The sequence below is a fragment of the Hakea prostrata genome, chromosome 7 (genome assembly GCF_041222555.1).
Source record: "Hakea prostrata isolate BN-2017 chromosome 7, UWA_Hpros_2, whole genome shotgun sequence".
Taxonomy (NCBI): Eukaryota; Viridiplantae; Streptophyta; class Magnoliopsida; order Proteales; family Proteaceae; genus Hakea; species Hakea prostrata.
Genome location: NC_142606.1, coordinates 20,768,028 through 20,790,277, shown reverse-complemented (window position 1 = coordinate 20,790,277; position 22,250 = coordinate 20,768,028). Strand labels below are relative to the sequence as shown.

Below are 22,250 nucleotides of genomic sequence, written 5' to 3'. Positions count from 1 at the left end.
TGGGCAGCTTTCACTGGCTCATTATTACTACTCCCAAAAGCAATGCAGGCCTTCAGGATTCCAGCATAAACAGCCGAAAAAAGAAACACAGAGTCTAAGTGAAAAGCAAATCTAGTTTACTTTCACCAAAAGGTCATGAGGAGCTCCATATTCCTCCGTTAGATTAGCAAAAGTAAATCATTTAAAACACCAAAACATACCCATCTTCTCCCCTAATCCTAGTTGGGTTCATGAAACTGTCCCTGAGAGAAAGAGAAACAGAGAGAGAGATACTTCCATAATGTGGTCGTTCATGAAGCCATTCTTGCAAGGCTTTTGAGCCGAATTAGAGTGCATTTCAACAAGATGGGTGTGGTTACAGTTGGTGAATTGAAGCCCAGTATATCTAGCAAGAGATTATTCAAACCCAGCTCAAGTACAAGACATACTACTGAATGGTATGGTTCCTCATCTTCCTGTTCTGTATTCTTCTTCCAATCCAAGTTTCTTGTTTTAGGTTCTTCTGATATATGCTCCTCTGGGTTAGTTTTTCATGGCTCCAAGCCAGTATGTCAATCAACAATCTCAGTAAAGTTGAGGTCTCAGAATCTGAGTTTTAAGCATTTTCAGAAAGAATGAGCTTTTGGGGTGTAAAAGAAGATAGATTTGACAGCTCTGTCCTGCTCTCTTGATGAAATATTATATGTACTGTAATAGCATATTTTTCTTTTATTGGGTAGGGGTAGGCAGGATAGCATTTGCTACCAAATTTGGATGATATTAATGTAGTTTCCCACTTAGATCTGAACTGTAGTAAAATTAACTTAACATCTGAGATTGAAGTTTCTAAATAAGAACGGTTTCATGGTGATTCTGGTATTGTTCAGAAAATATTGTAAAGTTGCAATCTATAATTTTATAAGCTGACAACCAAATTTTCTAAATCAGGAACAAAATTCAGCGAGAAATGACAAGATGACTCAGACAGATAACACAAACATTTTTGGGTTGATCAAGATGAATCTAATGCTCTAGATGCTAGAGCTTGATAGTATTAACAGTGTATATGGGAAAACTGAAAATTCTCTATCTATTGAACTGGCACTATAAATAGTTGCCAAAACTGAAAAGATAGTAGGGTAACCCAATAAGAACCCAAAATTGAAACAGACTGAAACCGACATCCCTTCAACAACAACAACAACAACAACAAACCTTGTCCCAACTAAATGGGGTCGGCTAAACCCAAAACAAAAATTTCAGCTTCGAATTTGTTACAAGGTCTGAAATTTTCCTCTTACTGATCACTTATGGTTCTACATTCTTATAGCCCTCCATGAATAGAAGTACTGAAATCATTTTTGAGTTTATGACTAATCAGCTAGTTTAGGTTAACTCTTCTGAACTTGAAACATGAAAAGCAACTTTTTCTTTGTCATGATAGGGACACCTTATACAAGTCATCAGTGTTCTGACTGTTCATGTTTTAACAACACTGACATAAGACTGAGATCCATTTGTCTGGTCTCAACTCTCAATCGTCTTAAAATGGACAGAAATTTGTCTTTGGGTTATCAATAATTTGTGTCTGTAGCACTAAGTCGTACCAAGCTTCAATATTATGCCAAGTGAGGCCTATATAAAAACACAAGTAGAAGATAAAACCTTCTAATACAAACAAAGAACCCAGATGGCTTTTCTGTCCTATACCAACAAGTCCATGTGAATTGTATCAATCACAAGCTACTTCCTAAGCAAATATCATCAGTCAATGTGCACCCATGTGGATTCATAGGTTCCAGATGAATGTATTATATAATTTTTCATGATAATGGGTTCTGCTGATTACCAAATTGCATCAGTAACTGCCCAGGCGAACTGACAATGCAGAGTTTGATCAAACTAATGAAGGGTTGTTTGAGCAATTGGTACTGAAAAGAAAAATGTGGGTAATAGTTCATCCAGACAGAAGTATTTCTTGTTGTCTTTCAGTGCCCTAATGGTATTTCCTCTTACAGGCCAATATCTGATGTTTCCAGTGATCTCACGGTTGAAGTCGGAGCAACAAGCTTTGCACTTCACAAGGTGAAGAGAGATTAATGAGTCTTTAGAGATCAAAGAGATTGTGCTTATAGTTTAGGTACTAAAGCTGTATAAATAAGTCATTTCTCTTTTGCAGTTCCCTCTGGTTACCCGTAGCGGCAAGATCCGAAAGCTGTTGGCTGAGGCAAAGGACTCAAAAGTTTCATGGATAAGTTTGCCATCAATTCCAGGTGGACCAGAAGCATTTGAGTTGGCTGCAAAGTTCTGTTATGGAGTTACTGTTGAGATCACATTAACAAATGTTGCAACGCTAAGGTGTGTGGCTCATTACTTAGAAATGACAGAGGAAATGGCAGAAAAGAATTTAGAAATCAGAACTGAAATATATATAAAGGAGATGGTGCTTCCAAATATCTCAAACTCCATATCTGTTCTTCATTGTTGTGAAACCCTCTTACCTCTTGCAGAGGATATCAGCCTAGTTAATAGGATCACAAATGGAATTGCATCTAATGCTTGTAAAGAGCAGCTCACTTCTGGCTTATCTAAACTTGAGCCAAACTTCCTTCTCAAACCTTTGGCAAATAAAGAACCAGAAACTCCATCAGATTGGTGGGGAAAGGAACTTACAGTGCTTAGCCTAGATTTCTTCCAGCGGGTTCTGTCAGCAGTTAAATCGAAAGGCCTGAAACAGGACTTGATCAGCAAGATCTTAGTTAACTATGCACATAACTCTCTTCAAGGTCTTGTCATCAGAGATTCTCAATTGATGAAAGGAAGCTTCTTGGACACAGAATTGCAGAAAAAGCAGAGACTGATTGTTGAAGCAATGGTGAGTTTATTACCAACTCAGTCAAGAAAGAGTTCAGTACCACTTGCATTTCTTTCAGGTTTGTTAAAAACTGCAATAATGGGGTCAGCCACTGCCGCTTGCAAAGCCGATTTAGAGAGAAGAATTGGCCATCAACTTGACCAAGCTATTCTTGAAGACATCCTCATTCCAGCAAATTCCCATGGTAGCAATCACAATCCTTTGTATGATACAGATTCGATCTTCCGAATTTTTTCCATCTTCCTAAATTTAGATGACGATGACAATGAGGAGAAACCTTTAAGGGATGAAACTGAAATGGGCTATGACTTTGAAATCCCTGGATCTCCTAAACAGAGCTCAATTCTTAAGGTATCAAAGCTACTGGACAATTACCTAGCAGAAATTGCATTGGACTCAAACTTGATGCCATCAAAGTTTATTGCTTTAGCAGAACTACTTCCAGACCATGCCCGCGGTGCGACTGATGGGTTATACAGAGCTGTTGATATCTTCCTCAAAGTAAGTCTCTTTCCCATTCTTTTCAAATAAAATTTTTCAAAATGTTCTAAACACCTAATACTGTTCTCACTCACAGGTTCACCCAAATATGAAGGACTCCGATCGGTATAAACTCTGTAAAACCATTGACTGCCAGAAATTATCTCAAGAAGCTTGCAGTCATGCAGCTCAAAATGAAAGATTACCTGTACAAATGGCAGTCCAAGTACTTTATTTTGAGCAGATCAGGCTTAAGAATGCAATGAATGGGGGTCACAATCATTTCTTCTTTGGTTCAATCAATAACCAGTTTCCTCAAAGATCAGGTAGTGGTGCAGGCAGTGGAGCTATCTCTCCTAGAGACAACTATGCTTCAGTGAGAAGAGAGAATAGAGAACTGAAGCTTGAAGTTGCAAGAATGAGAATGAGGATGACTGATTTGGAGAAAGATCATGTCTCCATGAAACAGGAGCTTGTTCGATCAAATCCTGCTAATAAGATTCTCAAATCTTTAACCAGGAAGCTAAGCAGGCTGAATGCCTTATTCCGGATAAAAGAAGTCAAGCCCTTCAGTGCTAAAGCTAATTCTGAAGCTCCATATCTATTTCAAAGGCAAAGGCCTCTCTCTCTTTCATAATCATATCTGTGTGTATAATCATATCTGTGTGTATAAGAATTCACATAAATGGTTATTTGACTCTGTTCTCTGTTAATAGTTTTGAGAATATTTCTTTGTCACATACCACTTTTTTGGGTTTTAAAAGTTTTTTGAACATCTCATCTATGAATGAATTCTTACCCCCAAGAAAAAGAAAAAGAAAAACTACAAGCAATCTATGAATGAATACTGTAGGTATCAAATCAACTAAAGAGTTTTTTCAGAGCGTCCAGAGGGCCTATAATTCTTGGCTGTTCACAGTAGTGAGCAAAATTCCAGGGTACCAACATTTCGTTTTTTGCGTAATTCCAAGTTATCCATTGTTAGATGTCATAGGTTTGAATGTTAGTTTTATTGGTCAAAGTGATTAAAATATCCCTACTTGGTCAGGTGGGTGAAGGCACCCATCTTCTTTCCGTACCTTGCGCAGAAATCCCACCAGCCCTCTCTGCGAGGCTACCCCCTGCCCCCGCCTTCCCCACCTCCCCTGCTGAAAATCACCCATGTTTGCTATGATTTCTCTGCATAAATTTTGAAACAGTAAATTTACCAAATATCAAGAACATGCCAAGCCCTAGTTACAGTTTTCTCAATGGCTTTACGGAAGGCTCTGTTTCTCTGGAGTCATTGAGCATATCAAGATACGATGTAGATGACAAAAGAATATTATGATGTAATCATACCCTCCTTGCAGATAGATCCTTACTTGGGTTTTTCGTTTAATTTGAAAATTAACTACCGTCTCTTGTTGTTTCTGAAACATTACGTGGGTTTTCCTTTCAATTTTAGGCATGGGTTTTGAAAGTATCTATTAACTGCGAAGGCTGCAAGAAAAAAAATAGAAATTTCTTCAGGGTATAGACGGTACAGACGACGAAGCCCATGATTATGCTCTGTATTTGTCGTTCGAACTATACTGAACTTGAGCAACAGCTTGTAACGGCTTAGTGAAGTTCCTTTGTTGAAAGGGTCAGATCCAAAATCATTCTCGTTCTGCCCAAATACCAAATATCGCTAAGTTGAAATTCTGGCGGTCTCCTTAACTCTAATACGTCCTTGAAGGATCCGAAATCATCTCTCACAAATTCTTCTAACTGGTAATGGGGAACTAACCAACCAAAACAAAGTGACTAAATCGCTAAAAAATTTAAGCTGAAATCGCTAGAGGAAATCATTCCATGATATGGGTTAGTGGTTGACGATTGTGACTCGCAATTAACCGAAAAAACCCAGAAAAATGCCCACTTAAATAGAATGACTCTTCACACCGAGATTCTTGCGAAGACGAAATCGCCAGAGGAAGGGCTTGAACCAAGGTCGGTCATTTTAAAAACTTAAAAGTTGATTAAATCGCTAGTTTTAAAAACTTAAAAGTTGATTAAATCGCTAGAGGAAGGGGTTGAACCTTCGACCTTGTGGTTAACAGCCACACGCTCTAACCAACTGAGCTACTCCAGCAGACGTGATGAAGATGGAAATAACTTTCTATAAATTCTTCTCTAAACTGGACCAAGCTCACCCTTGTTCAAAAGGAAAACAGTCAGGACAAGATTGGTAGACTGCCACTCATGCTTAAGTCAAATTAGATAACAACATTACCCTCAGAGTAAAGGCTTCACCTAAGAGATAGTGACAGGAATGTGCGGAAGAGTCAAAGAGTGTTCGTCCATTACCTGAGTTAGATAGACAATTCATAGTTAGCTTGTCCATTGATTTGGCCATATAAGTCCCAATCTCAACAACATCCAACACAGAGAGACGAGACTAACATGAGTAAGGCATGATTCGAACTTGCTGTCCTGTTAAAGCTGAAAGTCTGCATCTTGCATGTCCCGCTCAAGACATGATAAGAAAGCTCCAATTTTTTTTGTTTTTTGCGAAACTGATGATTTATATACATCAAGAGTAAGACCATTACATATAACACCCAAGAGAATCGAACATCGACCGGTACGCTCAATGAAGAGAATGTCTTGTGATCACCAACTAAACCAACTCTCTAGTGATCATCAACCCAGATTTTCCCCTCCTACAAATCCAAAGTCGATTGATGGGGTCGGGGACAAGGTTTAAAGTATCAGTATCAAGTATCATATCGGTCATGTGATTTTAAGAGACGTATCTTCCTGTATCGAGTATTGTATCGCTCTAGCTAATGTATTTTAGTGTAATTCAATGGAGAGACGTATCGAGATGTATCGTATCGGTTGGGTCAAATATGGATACGTATCAGCTAATATCGCATGGTATCGTGGGATACTTTAAACCTTGGTCGGGGATCATCTACCGATACGCTCAATGAAGAGAATGTCTTGTGATCCAGGCGGCCCAGACGCCCAGTTGGGGTCCTGTCCAAGCCCTCGTTCTAAGGTGAAGCCCAGCTCAAATACTTCTGGCATACCACGTTTAAATTTTAATTTGACTCCTGGTACGCAGATATCTGCCTGCCTCCAATTGCATGCTTTGGAAGAGTATGAGTGGTAGCGTAAGAAAAAAATAGAAGGCACAGGGTTACCAAAAAAAAAAATAATAGAAGGCACAGTACTCATTTAAAGGAATGATGCTACAATAATTAGAATCCTCCAAGGTGTCATCACACAATTTTGCCAAAAAGCTCAAGTTGCAGATATCTTTGCAATCCAAATCTCCTCACCACTAGTGATCTTAGTAATCCATCAGAATCTCCAAACCCTAGTTTTTTAGTTAAAACACCCTATTCAAAATTATGCCCATTATGAAGCAAATCCAATCCCTAATATACTACAAAAAATTTCCTTTTTTTGGGGTAGAAATATACCAGAAGTACTTGAGTCTAAGTTCCTCAGAAGGTGGGAATAATAAGTGGGCCCTACTCCTAGAAGTAAGCTATCTTTCAGCCTAGGATAGCGGATCCTGACTCCAAAAGGCATACAACAAACGTTCAAAATACAGCGCACTAAATTATGGTATGATGCTTGTTGATGACCCCTTGTAAAATGTATTAACATTGTCCATTACATTTGAGCTTGAAAGTGCTGCCCCAAAATTCTTGATCCAACTGTGCCTGCATCAATAGAGAAATTTTTAGATTGAGAAGGGAGGGGGAAGGAAAAGGAAAGGGGGAATGGATGGGAGTGAGGAAGGGAAGGGTTCAGTTTAACATTTACAATACAGAAAATTAACTCAGAAAATCCTAACAGATGAAGACTTTTACCTTTGTCTCATTGCAAAACTGGGAGGTCTTCGACTGATCATCAATCTCCTGCTGTAACTGCAAGCACCATCAGCTAGATTGCCACTCCATATTTTTAGCTATTATATTATTTTCTCTTTTATTATAGAAAAATAAATTATAATTAATGGAATACAACAAGAGCTCCCCCCCACCGCCTCCCAAAAAAAAGACCCCCCACCCACCCCCAAAAAAAAAAAAAGTGGGGGAAATAGAAGAGAAGGAAGAATAATACAATATCTGAAAGCCTATCACCAAGGGGGGCTCTACCTAAGGAATCAACTGAATTGAATGATCCAAAGAACTTGGACATGATTATTTCAGCAGAGTTACTTCTTGCCTCGGAATCAAAGGAGACGATCCCAAAAGAATTTGAAGGTTCTTGATTTTTTTTGCCCAGCTTCTAAGATTCCTCTCCATTCCAATCTGGCACATAGCTGCACTTTAGACAATCTTGCCTGCTGTATCATGCACAATTTCACATTAAAGCTTCTGTTATTGTAGACATTGAAGCTGAATCAATGATACCTTTCAAATTGAAAGTATAGACCAGGGAGATCCAATTTGATTCACTGTTAAAAATGAAAGAAATATAATTAGTGGCATATTTAGTTGTATGGTTCCATAACAGATTTGCCCCCCAAAAAAAAGTCAGAAAGAGAGATCGAGATGCAGATGGTGCAGATGGACTATCTTTCATCATTTGATCACTTATTTTATTCTGGAGCTTAAAATTTAAACTACAAAAAGAGGTTTATTCACATACCTTCTTAACAGTAATTAATTACTGTCTGGATTAAGTAGGTAGACTACTTCCATTCAGGCCACTTCACTGATCCCGCTGAACTCTTGCTTGCATTTGATGAGCCAAAATTGCCATTGGAATCATGCCATACCAACTCAATCTAACAAGCAACAGTACAACCCAAACACATCACAATCAAATCCCTAACCAAAGCAGTAGTAGGAACAGGAATAAAGACATGGAGAGCTTAGTGTTAGACAACCAAGATTTTTCCCCCTATTTTTCCGGGGAGTGGGGAGACACAGAGAAGGAAGGAGCCCGATTAACAGAGCAATTGAGATTTTGCATTTATTGCTAAACAGATGCAACCACGGGAAAGCGCAAAGCCTTAAAGCACATGCTCATACCTCACCAACTATCACCCTATCTCCTTCCTTAACACCAAGTTTGATGAGAGATTTGTTCACACCACAAGCCTCCAAAACGTGTTGGAACCTTCTTAGAGATTCTGAATATCTGTTTCCAAGATTTAAACCATAAGCGCCCAGAGCATGTCATCCATGAAAAAAAATTTTAAAAGAAGCGACTGAAAGTAACAATCAATGGATTTATTTATCCAGTAAAGCCTAAGAGGGCCAGTCAACAAGACCAGGCTAGCAGTAATCAAGTTCCCCATTCTATTGGTGTATAGAACGTAACTCCTAACAATGTACTTTTATATTCAAAAAATAAAACATAGGTCATAGGGAGAGTAAATAGTAGCAAGAGTATTTACATATAAAGTTTGAAATATTAGAATTTTCAATTTAGGGATAATTACTGTTGCCCCCTTGTATTATAGCTTAATTACTAAAAGAACCCTGTTCTTTATGAAATTACCATTGCCCCCCTCAATTCTAATAGTATTAAGCTACCATTACTGTTAAATGTTTATGTCAATTTTGCCCCTTTATAATTAAGAAGGCCAAAGATAATATTATCCTCATTCATAAAAAAAATCATATGAAATAATTTTACACGTGTATTTTTATCATTTTGGATTAAAACAAAAAAAAAGAAAAAAAGGCACCCTATTGGTAGTAGGAACTTTCTAAAATTGTTAACATCAAATTAGACAATAAATAAATAAAAATCCATTGGAAGTAGAAACTTTTTAAAAATTGATAACATTAAATTGGAAAGTAAATAACAAAAATTAGAAATAACATAAAAAAAAATTTGGAATTACTATTTTTTTTATTACCAAATTGAAAAGTACATATATAAAATTGAAAATTAGTTTCATTTTCTTTTCTCTCATTGTTTTGACTAGAAAAGAAGATTGTTTAATTAGATTTAAGTTTTTCCTAATTATTTAGGATAGTAATATAATTTAATATAAAGTGTAAATAAATAATATAAAACCGTAGGGTTAATTTGGGATTTTTAAATAAATAAAATATGCCATGTCATCATTTAACTAACGGAGTTTAACAGTAAGGGGGCAACAGTAATGACAAGCAAAGTTGGAGGTTGAATTAGTAATTTCAAAAGGTATAGGGGATAAAGTAGTAATTAAGCTATAGTACAGAGGGGCAATAGTAATTATCCCTTCAATTTAATATCCCAGGAAGTAAATGTATCTAAAATAATTTGAAAAAGAGACAAGAATAGCATTGCATAAACATAATGGACGAGATATCCATTATCCATAGACCATCCTAGATCTTGGGAAATACAAAGTTTATCCCAACATAGTTTCAACAAGGAATGACTCAAGTTAACTGACTTGACCAGCCAAGACTTTCATCAGTTGCTAAACAACAGTTGTAGAAATAGCCTACATTGAACATACTATCGACTGATCATTGTTTTCCATTCACACATTAGGACAGCAATATTTGTTAATGCATCTATCTACCTGAGGGCAAAATAATTAGTTGAACACCTAAAATATTTTATGAATTAAATTATCATTCCTTTCCAATTTATTACCACTTCACAAAATGGGAATCTTTCAGAAGTATGGTTATCACAGTTATTATCCATTAGATATTTAATCATGAGTGCCCACAGAAAACTTTTCCAAATATATAAAACAGACAATATTGCTTCATATCTATTTCAGATGCAGAAGCTCCTCACTCCCACCATAAAATAGAACAACAAAATCTAAACAAAAATTAAAAAAAGAAAGAAAGAAAACTTCAAGTGATGGGCCCAATATGAGCATGAGGCTGAAATAAGTCACAAAATAAAGAATTCGAAAAAAGAGCAATGCCTAGCTGTATGGCCACTACATCATTCACATGTACAGCACAGTGAGATCTAGGAAATGTTTAGGCATTTTGGTGGACTGAGATGAGACAAATGCAAGTCAAAACACTGACAAATCTCAGTTGAAACAAGATACCCAGACTTGCACATAAAAACACAATATCTTGATCGAGTTGGTCAAGAATCAAGATCTCAAAGCACTTGACCAACTCAATCTTCTCGGTGTTCTAGACTCCTAGAATGCTGCAAAATCATTTAAGAGATCAGATTTTACAGAAAATAAGCCAGAGCAGCTGGAGATTATTAACCATCCTTGGTTTGTGCAACATCTACAACAAATGTAGGTTAGGTTTGAGTACTGGAATGATGTATTAACAATATAACAGTTTAGCTTTATTTAATGTGTGAGCAAGTAAAATTTGATGCGTAAGTGAGTTAAGCGATGCAAGTAACACTTTAACTTTGTGAGAACCAAAGAGACCGTAAATGTATTGATGAGGTCTAATTCAAGGTTGACAGCTCCTTTTTCTTCATTTCTAATGGCTATTGAAGTTGTTTTACATCAAATGTATGATTTGATTGCTTTTCTACTAAACTATGAGTAGACTAGGATATGTTAGACTTTTATTATGTCATAGCATTATCAACCCATCCTATGAAGTCATTTGGATTTAGTTTCTCACACTATCTCTGATTCATACATTATGTTTGGAATGGCCCAAAATAGGCTGTATACCAAGTTTCAAATCCAAAGTAGGTCAAATACACACCAAGATGGCCAGCTGAGTTCCCAATCCAAAAAAAGTGTACCAACTCAGCTAAATCTCACTAGCATGGTCTGAGATCTCGATGAGATCCTCTAGATCTTGTTTTTCTGAGAAGGCGAGATGAGATCTTGCAAGAGATCTCAAAGTTCCCACAACTCGCTTGAGATCTCAAGTTCTCCACACTATCTCAGTTGCACCGAGATTTGGTCCAACCACCCCCTTTTTAACACCTAATCTCAAGCAAGAGAGGTCATTCTGAGCTCTCTCGCCACTCTCTCACTCTCTCACCAGATCTTGCCAAACTCTCAATTTTTGTCAGATTTCAACCGGATTTTCACTTGAAACTACTCTTAGCACATCTACAACACCAAAGGATATATTGTAGACCATCTCATGGAGTTGGAGGGTTGACGCGTAGCCGCTGGTATACAACATTGTCATGGTCATGGTGCTGTTGGAGCTGGTGCTGGGGCTGATGCTGGAGTTGGTGGTGGAGTTGGGGCTTCATTGAATTTTTATCTCATTCCATGCTTGTCTTATAAACTTATGAGTTATGACTTATATAGAACTTCTAATGGTTATATAATTTTATTATTCTATTCTCGAGAGTCGAGATTGTGATACTCATATGGATGGAATTATGAGGATATTCAAGTTATTTGATGTATTTGATACACTTGTTTTTCATTTATATGTCTTAAATGTTCTATATTTCATGTTGTATAACATTGTTGTCCCTAATCCTGTAGCATTTCAGTGTCAAACTTAGGGTCGACTTAGAACTCATACTTAGGGTTGTTTTCTCACAAATCTAAGGCTAACAATGTGTTCAGAAGGCCTAAATTAGGCTAACTACCAAGTTTAAGCCTAACTTGGACCTTAAAACCCCTAGAGATGGGCCCTCGAGTTGGCCCATCAAAAATTCCCATATCTTGATTGAGACCTCACCATCTCGGTAGAGATCTCAGTTTTTTTGTTTCCTAGCAAGATTGGTGGCGAGAGCGAGTTCTCCAACCATGCTCACTGGGATGTCGGTCCAACTAGGTATTTTGGACCACCAAGTAGGTCTTTGAGGCTGATTTCTCAAACCATGGACATGAGAGCACATGAAATTGCCCACCCTATAAATTCAAGAATCTCATCAACGTTGATGCCCCTGTCCACATTCTCATTGGCATATGTGCCGAGGCAGAGGTTACATGACCAGATGGTGAACTGTCATCATTAATAAATATATTTGAGGATTAATATTGAGCTAAGTTAGACCAACACTAACAAAAACTAGCAAACATAAGAAACCAGAATCGCAGTGAACCCGAATCTGAGAAACATGGCAGAAATTTGAAGTAAATAGAAGTTGTGAACTATAAGCCTGATGAAGCTGAAATTGAAATATCACAGGAGTCCCAAGGAGGTGATTGCATGTTAAAAATTTCAACGGGAATTAACAGTTGGATAAGTTGGAAACATACAAGAGCAGAAAATTGAAAGAACACAAAATAGAAAATATTACTAAAACTGGAATTAACTATGACCTAATAATGCTATGAACACCATTCTTTGCTCAAGGATGTAGATGGAGAGGGAAATAACATAGCTTAATTTTAGCCCAAGATGATTAGATTACCAGAAATCAATGACTTGAAATCAAACTATATTACTGACAGGATAACATACAGCAGACGTGAAAATAACAGAAATTAATAACTTGAAGAACAGTTGTAGGAGGTAAGCAATCACTGGATGAAGTATTGCTATCACCTGATAGGAGCCCACTACCACAAAGAGTAATGACAGGAATTCTGCTGGACAGAATGATTGAAAGAAAGACAGCAGTAAAGAAGGAAGAAAGAAAGAAAGGGACATATGCTTCACCACCTATGGTGTGAATTTGCCTTCACCAGCCTCCCTCTGAGTCTAACAAGGGCTGATGAGTGATTCAACACAGTGCACACACTCACATAAAGCCAGCTTTCAAACATTCAAATCTATGGGCTAGGAGCCCTTTGTTGGTTTGGAAGCTACTTTCTACTACCAATGGTTGCACTTGCACCACAAAAGATAGAATTTGCAGGAACAACAAAACAGATGAAAAATACAAAAGCAACACAAACAATAGAGACAACAGATGTATGTGGTTCGGAAAAACCACCAACATCTATGCACTGAAAAAACCTTCCAATAAGAACAAGAGAAGAAACTGAAGCAACACAATCCTCGCAGTTTGAGACCCAAACCCAAGCCCCTTGGACACCCTTTTTCTCTTCCCATTTGTTACTTGGGTCATTTACTCACCTTCTTGTTGTTACACTTTCTTCCCCTGTTACTTTTACTCTCTCTCTCTCTCTCTCTGTGATTGTTACCTGTAGAATACACCATTGCATTTTATCTCTTCAATAGCCTATCCAATGACAATCTACTTTGCCAACTGTCTTCAACATCCAACCCACCTCCACCTTCTTGGAAGACCCAATTTGGTCGAAGATTCCACTCTCTTGGAAGATCAAACCTTATAAAGGCTCCACGTTTTTGAAGACTACTCCACTTAAAGACTCCACCTCTTCACCAACACCTAGACCATTGAGCCAAAAATTCACCTAGTCCAGGAAAAATAAAAAATAAAAAAGGCAACCAAGCCCAACACCCCTTGCCCTTTCGTTAAAAACTTATAATACTCAATGCACTGATTACAAAATTAAAACCCTACTTGATACTTGGTTCCAAGGTAACTCTAGAATGAAAATCATGACATATCCTTTGACAGGATCCATTTATTACATGCAAATTAGAAAGTGACAAAATTAAAATCCTAAACTTAAATTGTTTCACATAGTAGCATGCAAAAATAGAAACTAGTAACCAAGGGGTGTACCCAATATACAAGGCTTCCACCGATGAGGGGTCCAGATAGGGTCATGACAACACAACCTTACCCCCACTTTGCAGAGAGGCCGTTTCCAAATACTCAAAACTCGTGACCAGTCGGAAATAATGGAACAAACTGACCGTTGCACCAAGGTCCACCCTCTGAAAATAAACTAATAACTCGTAAGAGGTATTTTGCAGTCCCAAATCTCCCAAGTGAGCTGCCTTCATAAGACCCACACCAAGTCCTTGTGAACAGAACTTCTTCCTTGAGCTGCACCAATTTAGATTGAAAACCAACCAATGCAAAGCTACTTGCAAGGTTTGAAACTTCATTTCAACAAGGTGTATCGACTGGAGTTATCAAAATTTCAGCAAAACATTGTCTCGGATGATGATTTCAGTGGGTTTTAGGTGGTTATTTCACATAGTTTTTGGCAAACGGCCTATTTTAAGGCCAATAAACACAATGGCAACATTGTTTTTCACTCAAACCTAACACATACTGGTCTTCTTGATTCGGACATGCTCGGCTGTATGTGGGCGAAACTGGATCATGAATTTTCACAAATCTAAACATGATATACAATAAATCAGTGAAACTTTCACTAAAACACAAGAACAAATACTAAGTACTAGTCAAATCTCAATTGCAATCTCAATTACAATTTAAAACCCCTTGAAATTTCACCAAAATACCAAAGTTCATCAAAATTCAGTTGACTAACTCAATTTCATTCCAGGCTAGGTTTCATTTCAGTAGGCTCGAGAAAACCGAAATTTTCATGAAATCTAGCACCCTATCTACTAGTACGCTCATTTAATTCAGTCAATTTAATGTGAATGGCACAGTTAAGGAGAATCAGGGTGTTAGTGGAGGTGGGAGGGAGCATCAGGGAACAGAATGGTGGGATGACTGCAGCCTTTCTTGATTCTTATGGCATTTTGCAATAAGTTCAACGTCCAAAATTACAGCCCTACTAGATGACTTGAGGTTATAGGTTGATTTACAATATGCACGGTGTTATGTTATTTCAGGTTCAACAACTATCATTCGCTTTACAACTCAAAGAAAACACCATTTGTGGGGTGCTGGTACTGGTTTCATGAAATTTATCTGTGTGACTTGCTGGGAGCCATCATTGAATTCAATTTGAGAGTGTTGCTCCAAAATCTGACTTGTAACCCAAATGGCTTGTTCCAAGATCAAACCAGATCCTTGGTTCCTAGAAAAACAAGGAAAGTGAGAGGGGGGCCCTCTGGGGACGGGAAGGCACCTCCAATAATCAAATCAGATCTTGTTGAACATAAATCCTCACAAGAAGAAGTAAATGCTCCTAAAAGACGAATAAAATGTCTTCTTGGGTTGTTGGCCGGAGAGTTGCGAACCAGAGTTAATGTTCTTGGAGGACTTACTTTTGGAGAAATGACTAACTTCCAGAAGACCAAGCATATGCACGCATCATTAAAAGAAGAGCAGCGAAGTTCACTCTAATAGAGGGCATGCTGTATAAGAGATCTATGGAAGGACCACTCTTGAAATGTGTAGGTCCAACAGGAGCACAATATACGTTGGTTGAGGTGCATGAAGGAATTTGTAGAGTGCATATGGAGCTAAAACATTAGCCATTAAAATCCTAAGGCAAGGGATTTATTGGCCAGCTATGGTGAAAGATGCTCAAGACTATGATCGCCATTGTGGACCTTGTCAACTTCACTCTTCAGTACAAAGGATCCCAATAGTGCCATTGGTCTCAATTTTGAGCCCTATACCTTTTGCTAGGTGGGGAATGAATCTCTTGAGACCATTTCCACCTGCATCAAGAGGAAGAAAGTTCTTGACAGTGGCCATTGACTACTTCACAAAGTGGGTGGAGGCTGAACCTGTTGCAACCATCACAGAAAAGCAAATGGAAAAGTTCACCCTCAATAAAATCATCTACAGATTTGGCTTACCCGAGATATTGTTGACAGACAATGGAACTCAATTTGATAATCCGGCATTTAAGGAATTTTGCCAAACTTATCATATTGATTTCAGGAGAGCTACAATGGCGTATCCTTAATGTAATGATCGAGTGGAGGTTATCAATAGAACTTTACTTGATGGAATTAAAAGGCATTTGAAGGAAAGTTACCAGCAATGGGTGGAGGAGCTACCTTATGTCCTTTGGGCCTACAGGACTTCATCAAGAACGCCAACGAGGGAAACTCCCTTCAAATTATCCTATGGCACTGAGGCATTAATTTCTGTGGAAGTATTAGCGAGATTGATTAGATCAACACACTTTAACGAAGTAGCGAATGAAGAAAGGCTTCAGGCAAATTTGGAGTTCATTGATGAAGTTCGAGAAGCAACTTTCTACCGAAATGTGACTTATCAGAAGAAGGTGGCCAAGTACTACAACTCCCGAGTACGAAGTAAGACTTTTCGGCAAGGAGACCAACAAGCTGATGTTTCTATCCCAAGGGGAAGGAAAATAAACTATCTCCTAGATGGGAAGGTCCCTATCTTGTGGTGCGTGAACTCCAACCTGGAACTTACAAGCTCAGAGATTTGGAGACTAATAGAGAACTTGTTCATGCGTGGAATGCTTTGCACCTAAGGAAGTTTCTACCAATAAATGAAATACAGCATTGGACAAGTAAGAGTTACCAACTTGTATAAAGCCTAAGTGTTTGTCTTGTGTGTGTTTGTTCTTCCTAAGGAGGACATATATTTTGGGAGCCTCTCCCAAGAGCCTATACTTAGTCATGTTTGTGAGAAAGTGTATTAACATTCTACCTCTCCCAAGAGCTCAGACTTAGCAAAATTTTGTAAGTAAATAAGGCGATGTAAACTCATCATGATTGCAAAGATTGTAAAGCTATGAGCCAAGAAGTGACAAATCTATTTGATATTCATTGATGCATTGATTGATCAAGAGTACAAGGTTGGCATCAAGAGCAACAAGGAGAAAGCAGTTGAACTGCTGATTTTCTATAAACTCTTGTGTGTGGGTCAGCATAGTTCTTTATTCCATCCTGAGCATTAGTTATCTCAAGAATTGGTAGCATATAGGAAGACAGGGCTGTGGATTATCAGTCTTTAGAATGTAATGTATCTTTCTAGTACAAGGGTTTTATTTTAAATTTTGTGTGAGCATGTGGTTTCCCAGAGTACAGGTAAAATGGGTCATGCCCCCTTTTTGAATCTCAGGTCCATATTGTTTTATTTCCATAAAGGGTAGGGGCTACCCCCAAAAAGAAGAAGATCAGTAGCTAGGTATAGGCATTCAAGTTATAAGGTTTTACCAATGACAACACTAAACCAAGGGATTGAATAACAAATTTTCTTTAAAAAATTAAGGTTTGAAATTTTAATCAGAGAACCAGACTTCGAATTGATAAGAAAATTAAAATCTGAAATAAGAAACCACAATTGATATCAGCAAGAGATCTTAAATGGACTCAAAACTTTGGCTTCCAAGTCACCTAATAGACCATCTTATATAGACTCAACTTTGATTTTATAAGACACCTAAATGACTTCAACTAGTACATAAAATAACATTTTAAATAAACCAGAATGAAACTTATATCTTATTCAAAACAGATCTAAACGAATCCTGCTATTATCAGAACCTCTTCAAATTTAAAGAACATATTCAGAAGTCTTGAGGTGACTGAAAATTCCATGCACGGCAGTTTCAAAAGCATGCTCTTGCATGTGTAAAGCACAAAATTGTGGAATATAAGATGCTGACACATCAAGGCATCACTTTCCCACCTTAAGTATACTCTATTCCATTGTCTCTACATAGGGTATCCATACTATTCAGAAATCAGAGTGCAGAATGAAAGAAACCCCAACCAGTTATCTTAGTTCACATATACTTTCTCATTTAGAGAAAGTACATGAGGAAGCCATATCTGTGTCAATACATCATCCTCACCATAACTGTCATCACCCCTTGCATCAGAATTTCAACTTACAAAATTTGAGTGGAACAAAGGAAAAGCACTGTCAAGCAATAATTGCAGAAAATTCTCAAATCTGCTAATTCTCAGAAAATTTTCAAATCTGTTAATTCCATATTTTTCTGTGTTATTTCAGTTATACTAATCAGAAAAAGAGGAAACTAAATGCCAGACAGGAGATAAAATCCAAGTAGAAACCAGGTGCCAGGAAATGCCACATCACCAATAGTATAAGTTCAACATCAATAAGAACTGAGGAGGGAATAACATACTGCCAGTTTGTCATTTGAACAAAACGTTGTATCCCAGCTCCAACTACATGCCATGTATTGGAACTGCTATCATGAGATATCTCAAATTCATTAATAGAAGCACTTCGTTGCTTACGTAGCATGTCAGCGACATGATTCAGGTTTACAGGACTTGCCCGACCTGAAAAGGATGAAGTTACCGAAGCTTAATCAAAAGGAAATCTGAAAAGTGAAGATAATCTTAAGTCCAGTAATGTTTGAAACATTGACCTTTATCTATGTGATGAGGAGGAACATGAATGAAGCATCACAAAATGCATTCAGAATGAAAGGAGGTTTGATGATAGACATAAATACAACCAATAATGAGCTACCAAGTTACAACATCAAACCGTCTAAACAAGGAAATGGCATTGGATAGTTCTGTAAAAAAATCATTATTGAATAAAATTATATCCCTCTGACAGCCAGATCATCAAATTACTTTCACCTCCAAATAGAAGGAATATACATTCAGGCACATGAAGCAGTTAGATTATCTTTAATTACTTGCAGACTAGAAATTTTATTCAGAACTACTTCATAGTTCCAGTAATCAAACTACTTAAATATTACCTACCATGAAAGGAAAAACTTGTATTATTAATTGTTAGGACACCAATATTGAGGGGATACACTGTAAGGGTAGAATACAGGGAGTTGAGGGAATCAATTCCAATAACAGGAAATACTTTGTTAGAACTGTGCTGGGGCTATAGCAAGGGGAAAACTGAAGAGAGGGACCGCGAGGGCGAGAGGAAAAAGTAAATGGTGTGGGCAAGCTTGGCTCGTAAGGGAGGGGAAACCCCTAGGTAGGCGCATATTGATTAAGGGACTGAGTGTGGGGAAGGTATCAGTTTTGCAGTGTGTTAGAGTTGCAGATTTAATGAAATTGGCTTTACAGTTCTCCCTCAATCTTGTCTGCTATATGGTGGCTGTGTGTGTACATGTGCTTGGATGGTGATTAAGATCACATTTGAGGTTCCCAGAGATTGCGAAATCTGGTTCCTAACATTAATTCAAAGACAGAAGTAAGGATAAAAGCCTGACCTTCAGCTTCCTTAATTTCTTCCCTTCTTTTCTTCAGAAGCTCATATGCAGCATAGGCCACTTCAAGGGTACCTTGTCCATTCACTGCACTCATGCAAAAAGGTTTAATACCACGAGCTTGCAGGCTTTCCTTGAATGAAGTCCACTTCTCAACTGCCTCTGGTAGATCCATTTTGTTGAAGGCAACTAGATAAGGCTTTTCAGCAAGCTCTGGACTAAATAGTTCCAGCTCAAGACGCACTGCATCAAACTCATACTCTGGCTGCTGGCCCCACCCATCAACTATATGCACCTAAACCTCAAGAATAGGAGAGCTTTATTAGCTCATGATTAATATGTAAAACCACTAAAGCATCCTTCAAGAATATCAACCAACTGGCTAGCATCACCGACTGCATTGAAAGAAGAGAAAAAAGGCAACAGGACAGCTAAAGTGCCAACAAGAGCTAACTTACACATGTTTTAACCACATACCCCATTAAGCCCATCTGGCACATGGTAGTTTCACAATTTCAGCAATCAAATTTGTGGTTTAAGAATTCCAATTACGTTTAATTTCTGCCATACCAATAGTTTTATGATTCCATTCACTGTGATCCTGGTAGGTTGCAAGAAATGGTTTTCTTTCAACCTAGCAAATGTCATCATTTATTGGCTAATGATCATTACTACATCAAACAAAAAATAATAGGTTCACATGGACCATTTGCACATGCACATGCAAACACGGTCTAGGGAAAGCAACATTTTTATAAGCATTCAAAGATATGCCCAAAGTTCAAGAAAGGAAACAAAAGATGTAAATCTGCAACATAAACATATTCTTTTAAAAGCACCTTTCTTTCCATAATCTGGAATGAAATGAGTCACAGTTTGGTAGGAGAGTCTATACCAAGACGGAACATCTCTCAGTGTGCCTTAGAAATTCGTGACCCAAACCAAAACCACGGTGTGCTCCTTCAAGTAATCCAGGAAGATCTGCTACCACCATTGTTGAATCAAAATCAAATGAAACAACTCCCAGATTAGGAAGCAGAGTTGTAAAAGGATAATTTGCTATTGTTGGCTGAGCAGCACTGATAACACTGAGGAGGGTACTCTTTCCTGCATTAGGAGCACCTATTATTCCAACATCAGCAACCAGCTTTAGCTCCAATTCCAACCACCTGATAAATAGATCTGTTAGTCCAAATATTCAATCTAGTTCCATAAACGGAAACTATTATTCTAAGCGGATAAGATTCCCGCCAAAATCAATACTAAATGGGCCTTCCTTGCCCAATTGGTATAAATACACCAAGGATTTTCAGACTTCTTATCTTTTATTTAATTGTTTATTTGCTGGAGGCGGGGGCTTTTAAGGGATGCCAAAAATATGCCTAAACTGCCATGCCTCGGGAGAAAATAATTAATTGAAGAAAATAAACTACTTTTTAAATTTTATCAGATTTCATAAGGATCCCTTGAACTACCCATCAGCCAATGCCATCGTTTTCCCAAAAGATTTCTACTTATGGGACTAATATTAGAGATGTTGGGAATAATTTGTATTAAACAGTGCTAATATCTCAATCTTTTCTCATTAAAATAAGGGGGATTGGAGCAAAGTCAAACCAACTACGGGAGAAAAGGACCCCAATCCCTGTTGAAGACCCAGAAGAGATTAATCACAACCGAGAGAGAGAGAGAGAGAGAGAACTCACATATCCATGCCCTTTTCTCCCTTCTCTGCAATCTTGGGCACTTTGTTCGTCCCTGACTTGAACGAGGCATTGCCTCTCCCACCGCGCCCACCAGGTAACAGCAGAGCCCTTTGCCCAGGATCCAAGAGTTCAAAAAGAAATTTACCCTGCTCACCGTCTTTACCTGCCTCTCTGATCACAGTTCCCGGTGCTACCTTGACCACAATATCCTCTCCTTTAGAGCCAGCCTGATCTCTCCCCTGCCCATGATACCCTCTCCCAGCCCGGAAATGGATGCTCTTACGGAAGGGCAACAAAGAATTCATCGACCCATCAACCTCCACATAAACATTCCCTCCTCTCCCTCCATCTCCGCCCGACGGTCCACCAAATGGCACATACTTCTCACGCCGAAAGGCAACAACGCCGTTTCCACCATCTCCAGCCTTTACGTAAATTTTCGCCCGATCGAAGCATCTCATTACCGCCGGTACACCTTTCTCTTTATCTTCCCCTTCTGAATGATCGTCATCGTCCAAGAAGGTCTCTGGCTCCTCGTACTCAAACCCTAATACTTCGTCGCCGTTGTCATTGTCTTCATCGTTATCCGAATCATAATTTTCGTACAGCAAGTCAAAATTTCCGTGATCAAACCCCAATTCCGAATCAAGAATCTCTTCTTTGCTCCTTGAATCATCCATGGCCCAGTCAATTTCGTGAATCGAACTCGTGTTCTCGGCATTCTTCACTGCCCCAAAATCAGATAGCTTAACTTCACTAGCGATTAACTTCGAAGGCTCGATCGAATCATCTAGGAAATCTTCCTTCGGCGGGAGGCGAGTATAAGCTGTAGCTTCTCCTCCTCCGGATAGCTCAACGGGTGAAGGTGGTAGAGGTGGCAAACCATCGGAAACAGTTCGAAGTTTAAGCTTGGGATTCCGGTTTCGAGAAAGCTTTCTCGGAGAACCCTTACCACTGTTCCGAGTGTTCGCTCTAGCTTGAGCTGAATACAGAGCATGAAGAGCGACAGAAGTGGACAGAGAGGCCATTCGCGCTCACTTTCAGTTTCAGTCTTTCAGATAAGATGAAGATAACGAGCGCGGCAAGAAGAGTACAATGTGAAGCTCGAGTTCAAAAGATACAACCGGTCCGGTTCGACCATTATGTAATTAAACCGACAAAACAACCCCTCAACCGGGATTTGGTTCATAGGTATGGAAGACTTTGCTTCAGCGCAGGACCGTCAAGCGAGTCATTTGTGTCTGTTGGATCGAAATTACAACCTAGATGTCGATGTCGATTATTGAAACTCAATGGTCAAGATTTTGATTCAATGGACCAAAATCTTGTTTGATCATCATGAACATTAAATGCGCAAGACTCATGAGTTCGACCCTTGCGAACGACAGAACTCCCTCTAAGGATGTAATCG

At 38.4% G+C, this 22,250-nt stretch overlaps 2 protein-coding genes and 1 non-coding gene across 4 annotated transcripts; 1 reads left to right on the top strand and 2 right to left on the bottom strand.

The window, feature by feature from the left end:
- Positions 1–182: 182 nt before the first annotated feature.
- LOC149010456 (BTB/POZ domain-containing protein At1g03010-like) lies at positions 183–4,121 on the top strand. Of its 2 annotated transcripts, XM_089164228.1 has the most exons (5): positions 183–437; positions 1,853–1,924; positions 1,998–2,064; positions 2,159–3,355; positions 3,432–4,120. In XM_089164228.1, exons 1-5 carry the CDS (start codon positions 346–348, stop codon positions 3,969–3,971), a joined length of 1,968 nt encoding a protein of 655 aa, XP_089020354.1. In that variant the 5' UTR covers positions 183–345; the 3' UTR covers positions 3,972–4,120. The 2 variants fall into 2 exon arrangements, with proteins under 2 accessions (XP_089020354.1, XP_089020355.1); XM_089164229.1 differs by lacking the exon at positions 1,853–1,924 and having other exon boundaries at positions 3,432–4,121.
- Positions 4,122–5,376: 1,255 nt separating this feature from the next.
- On the bottom strand, positions 5,377–5,450 carry TRNAN-GUU (transfer RNA asparagine (anticodon GUU)). The gene has a single exon. It is a non-coding gene; the product is annotated as a tRNA-Asn (tRNA).
- Positions 5,451–7,411: 1,961 nt separating this feature from the next.
- EMB269 (GTP1/OBG family protein) lies at positions 7,412–21,907 on the bottom strand. The gene is made up of 7 exons (XM_089161183.1): positions 20,840–21,907; positions 20,029–20,302; positions 19,137–19,428; positions 18,069–18,228; positions 8,356–8,464; positions 7,970–8,108; positions 7,412–7,775 (listed from the first exon to the last, which is right to left on the bottom strand). The coding sequence occupies exons 1-6, from the start codon at positions 21,865–21,867 to the stop codon at positions 8,013–8,015; spliced, it is 1,959 nt and encodes a 652-aa protein (XP_089017309.1). The 5' UTR covers positions 21,868–21,907; the 3' UTR covers positions 7,412–7,775; positions 7,970–8,012.
- Positions 21,908–22,250: the final 343 nt, after the last annotated feature.

Coding starts and splice junctions, on each gene's coding strand:
- LOC149010456 (XM_089164228.1), top strand. CDS start 346: ATGGGTGTGGTTACAGTTGGTGAATTGAAGCCCAGTATATCTAGCAAG. Junction 438..1,852: donor ACAAGACATACTACTGAATG/GTATGGTTCCTC, acceptor GTAACTGCCCAG/GCGAACTGACAATGCAGAGT. Junction 2,065..2,158: donor CAAGCTTTGCACTTCACAAG/GTGAAGAGAGAT, acceptor TCTCTTTTGCAG/TTCCCTCTGGTTACCCGTAG.
- EMB269 (XM_089161183.1), bottom strand. CDS start 21,867: ATGGCCTCTCTGTCCACTTCTGTCGCTCTTCATGCTCTGTATTCAGCT. Junction 8,465..18,068: donor GTTCAAATGACAAACTGGCA/GTATGTTATTCC, acceptor TCTTGGAAACAG/ATATTCAGAATCTCTAAGAA. Junction 8,109..8,355: donor ATAGGGTGATAGTTGGTGAG/GTATGAGCATGT, acceptor GTTGCTTGTTAG/ATTGAGTTGGTATGGCATGA.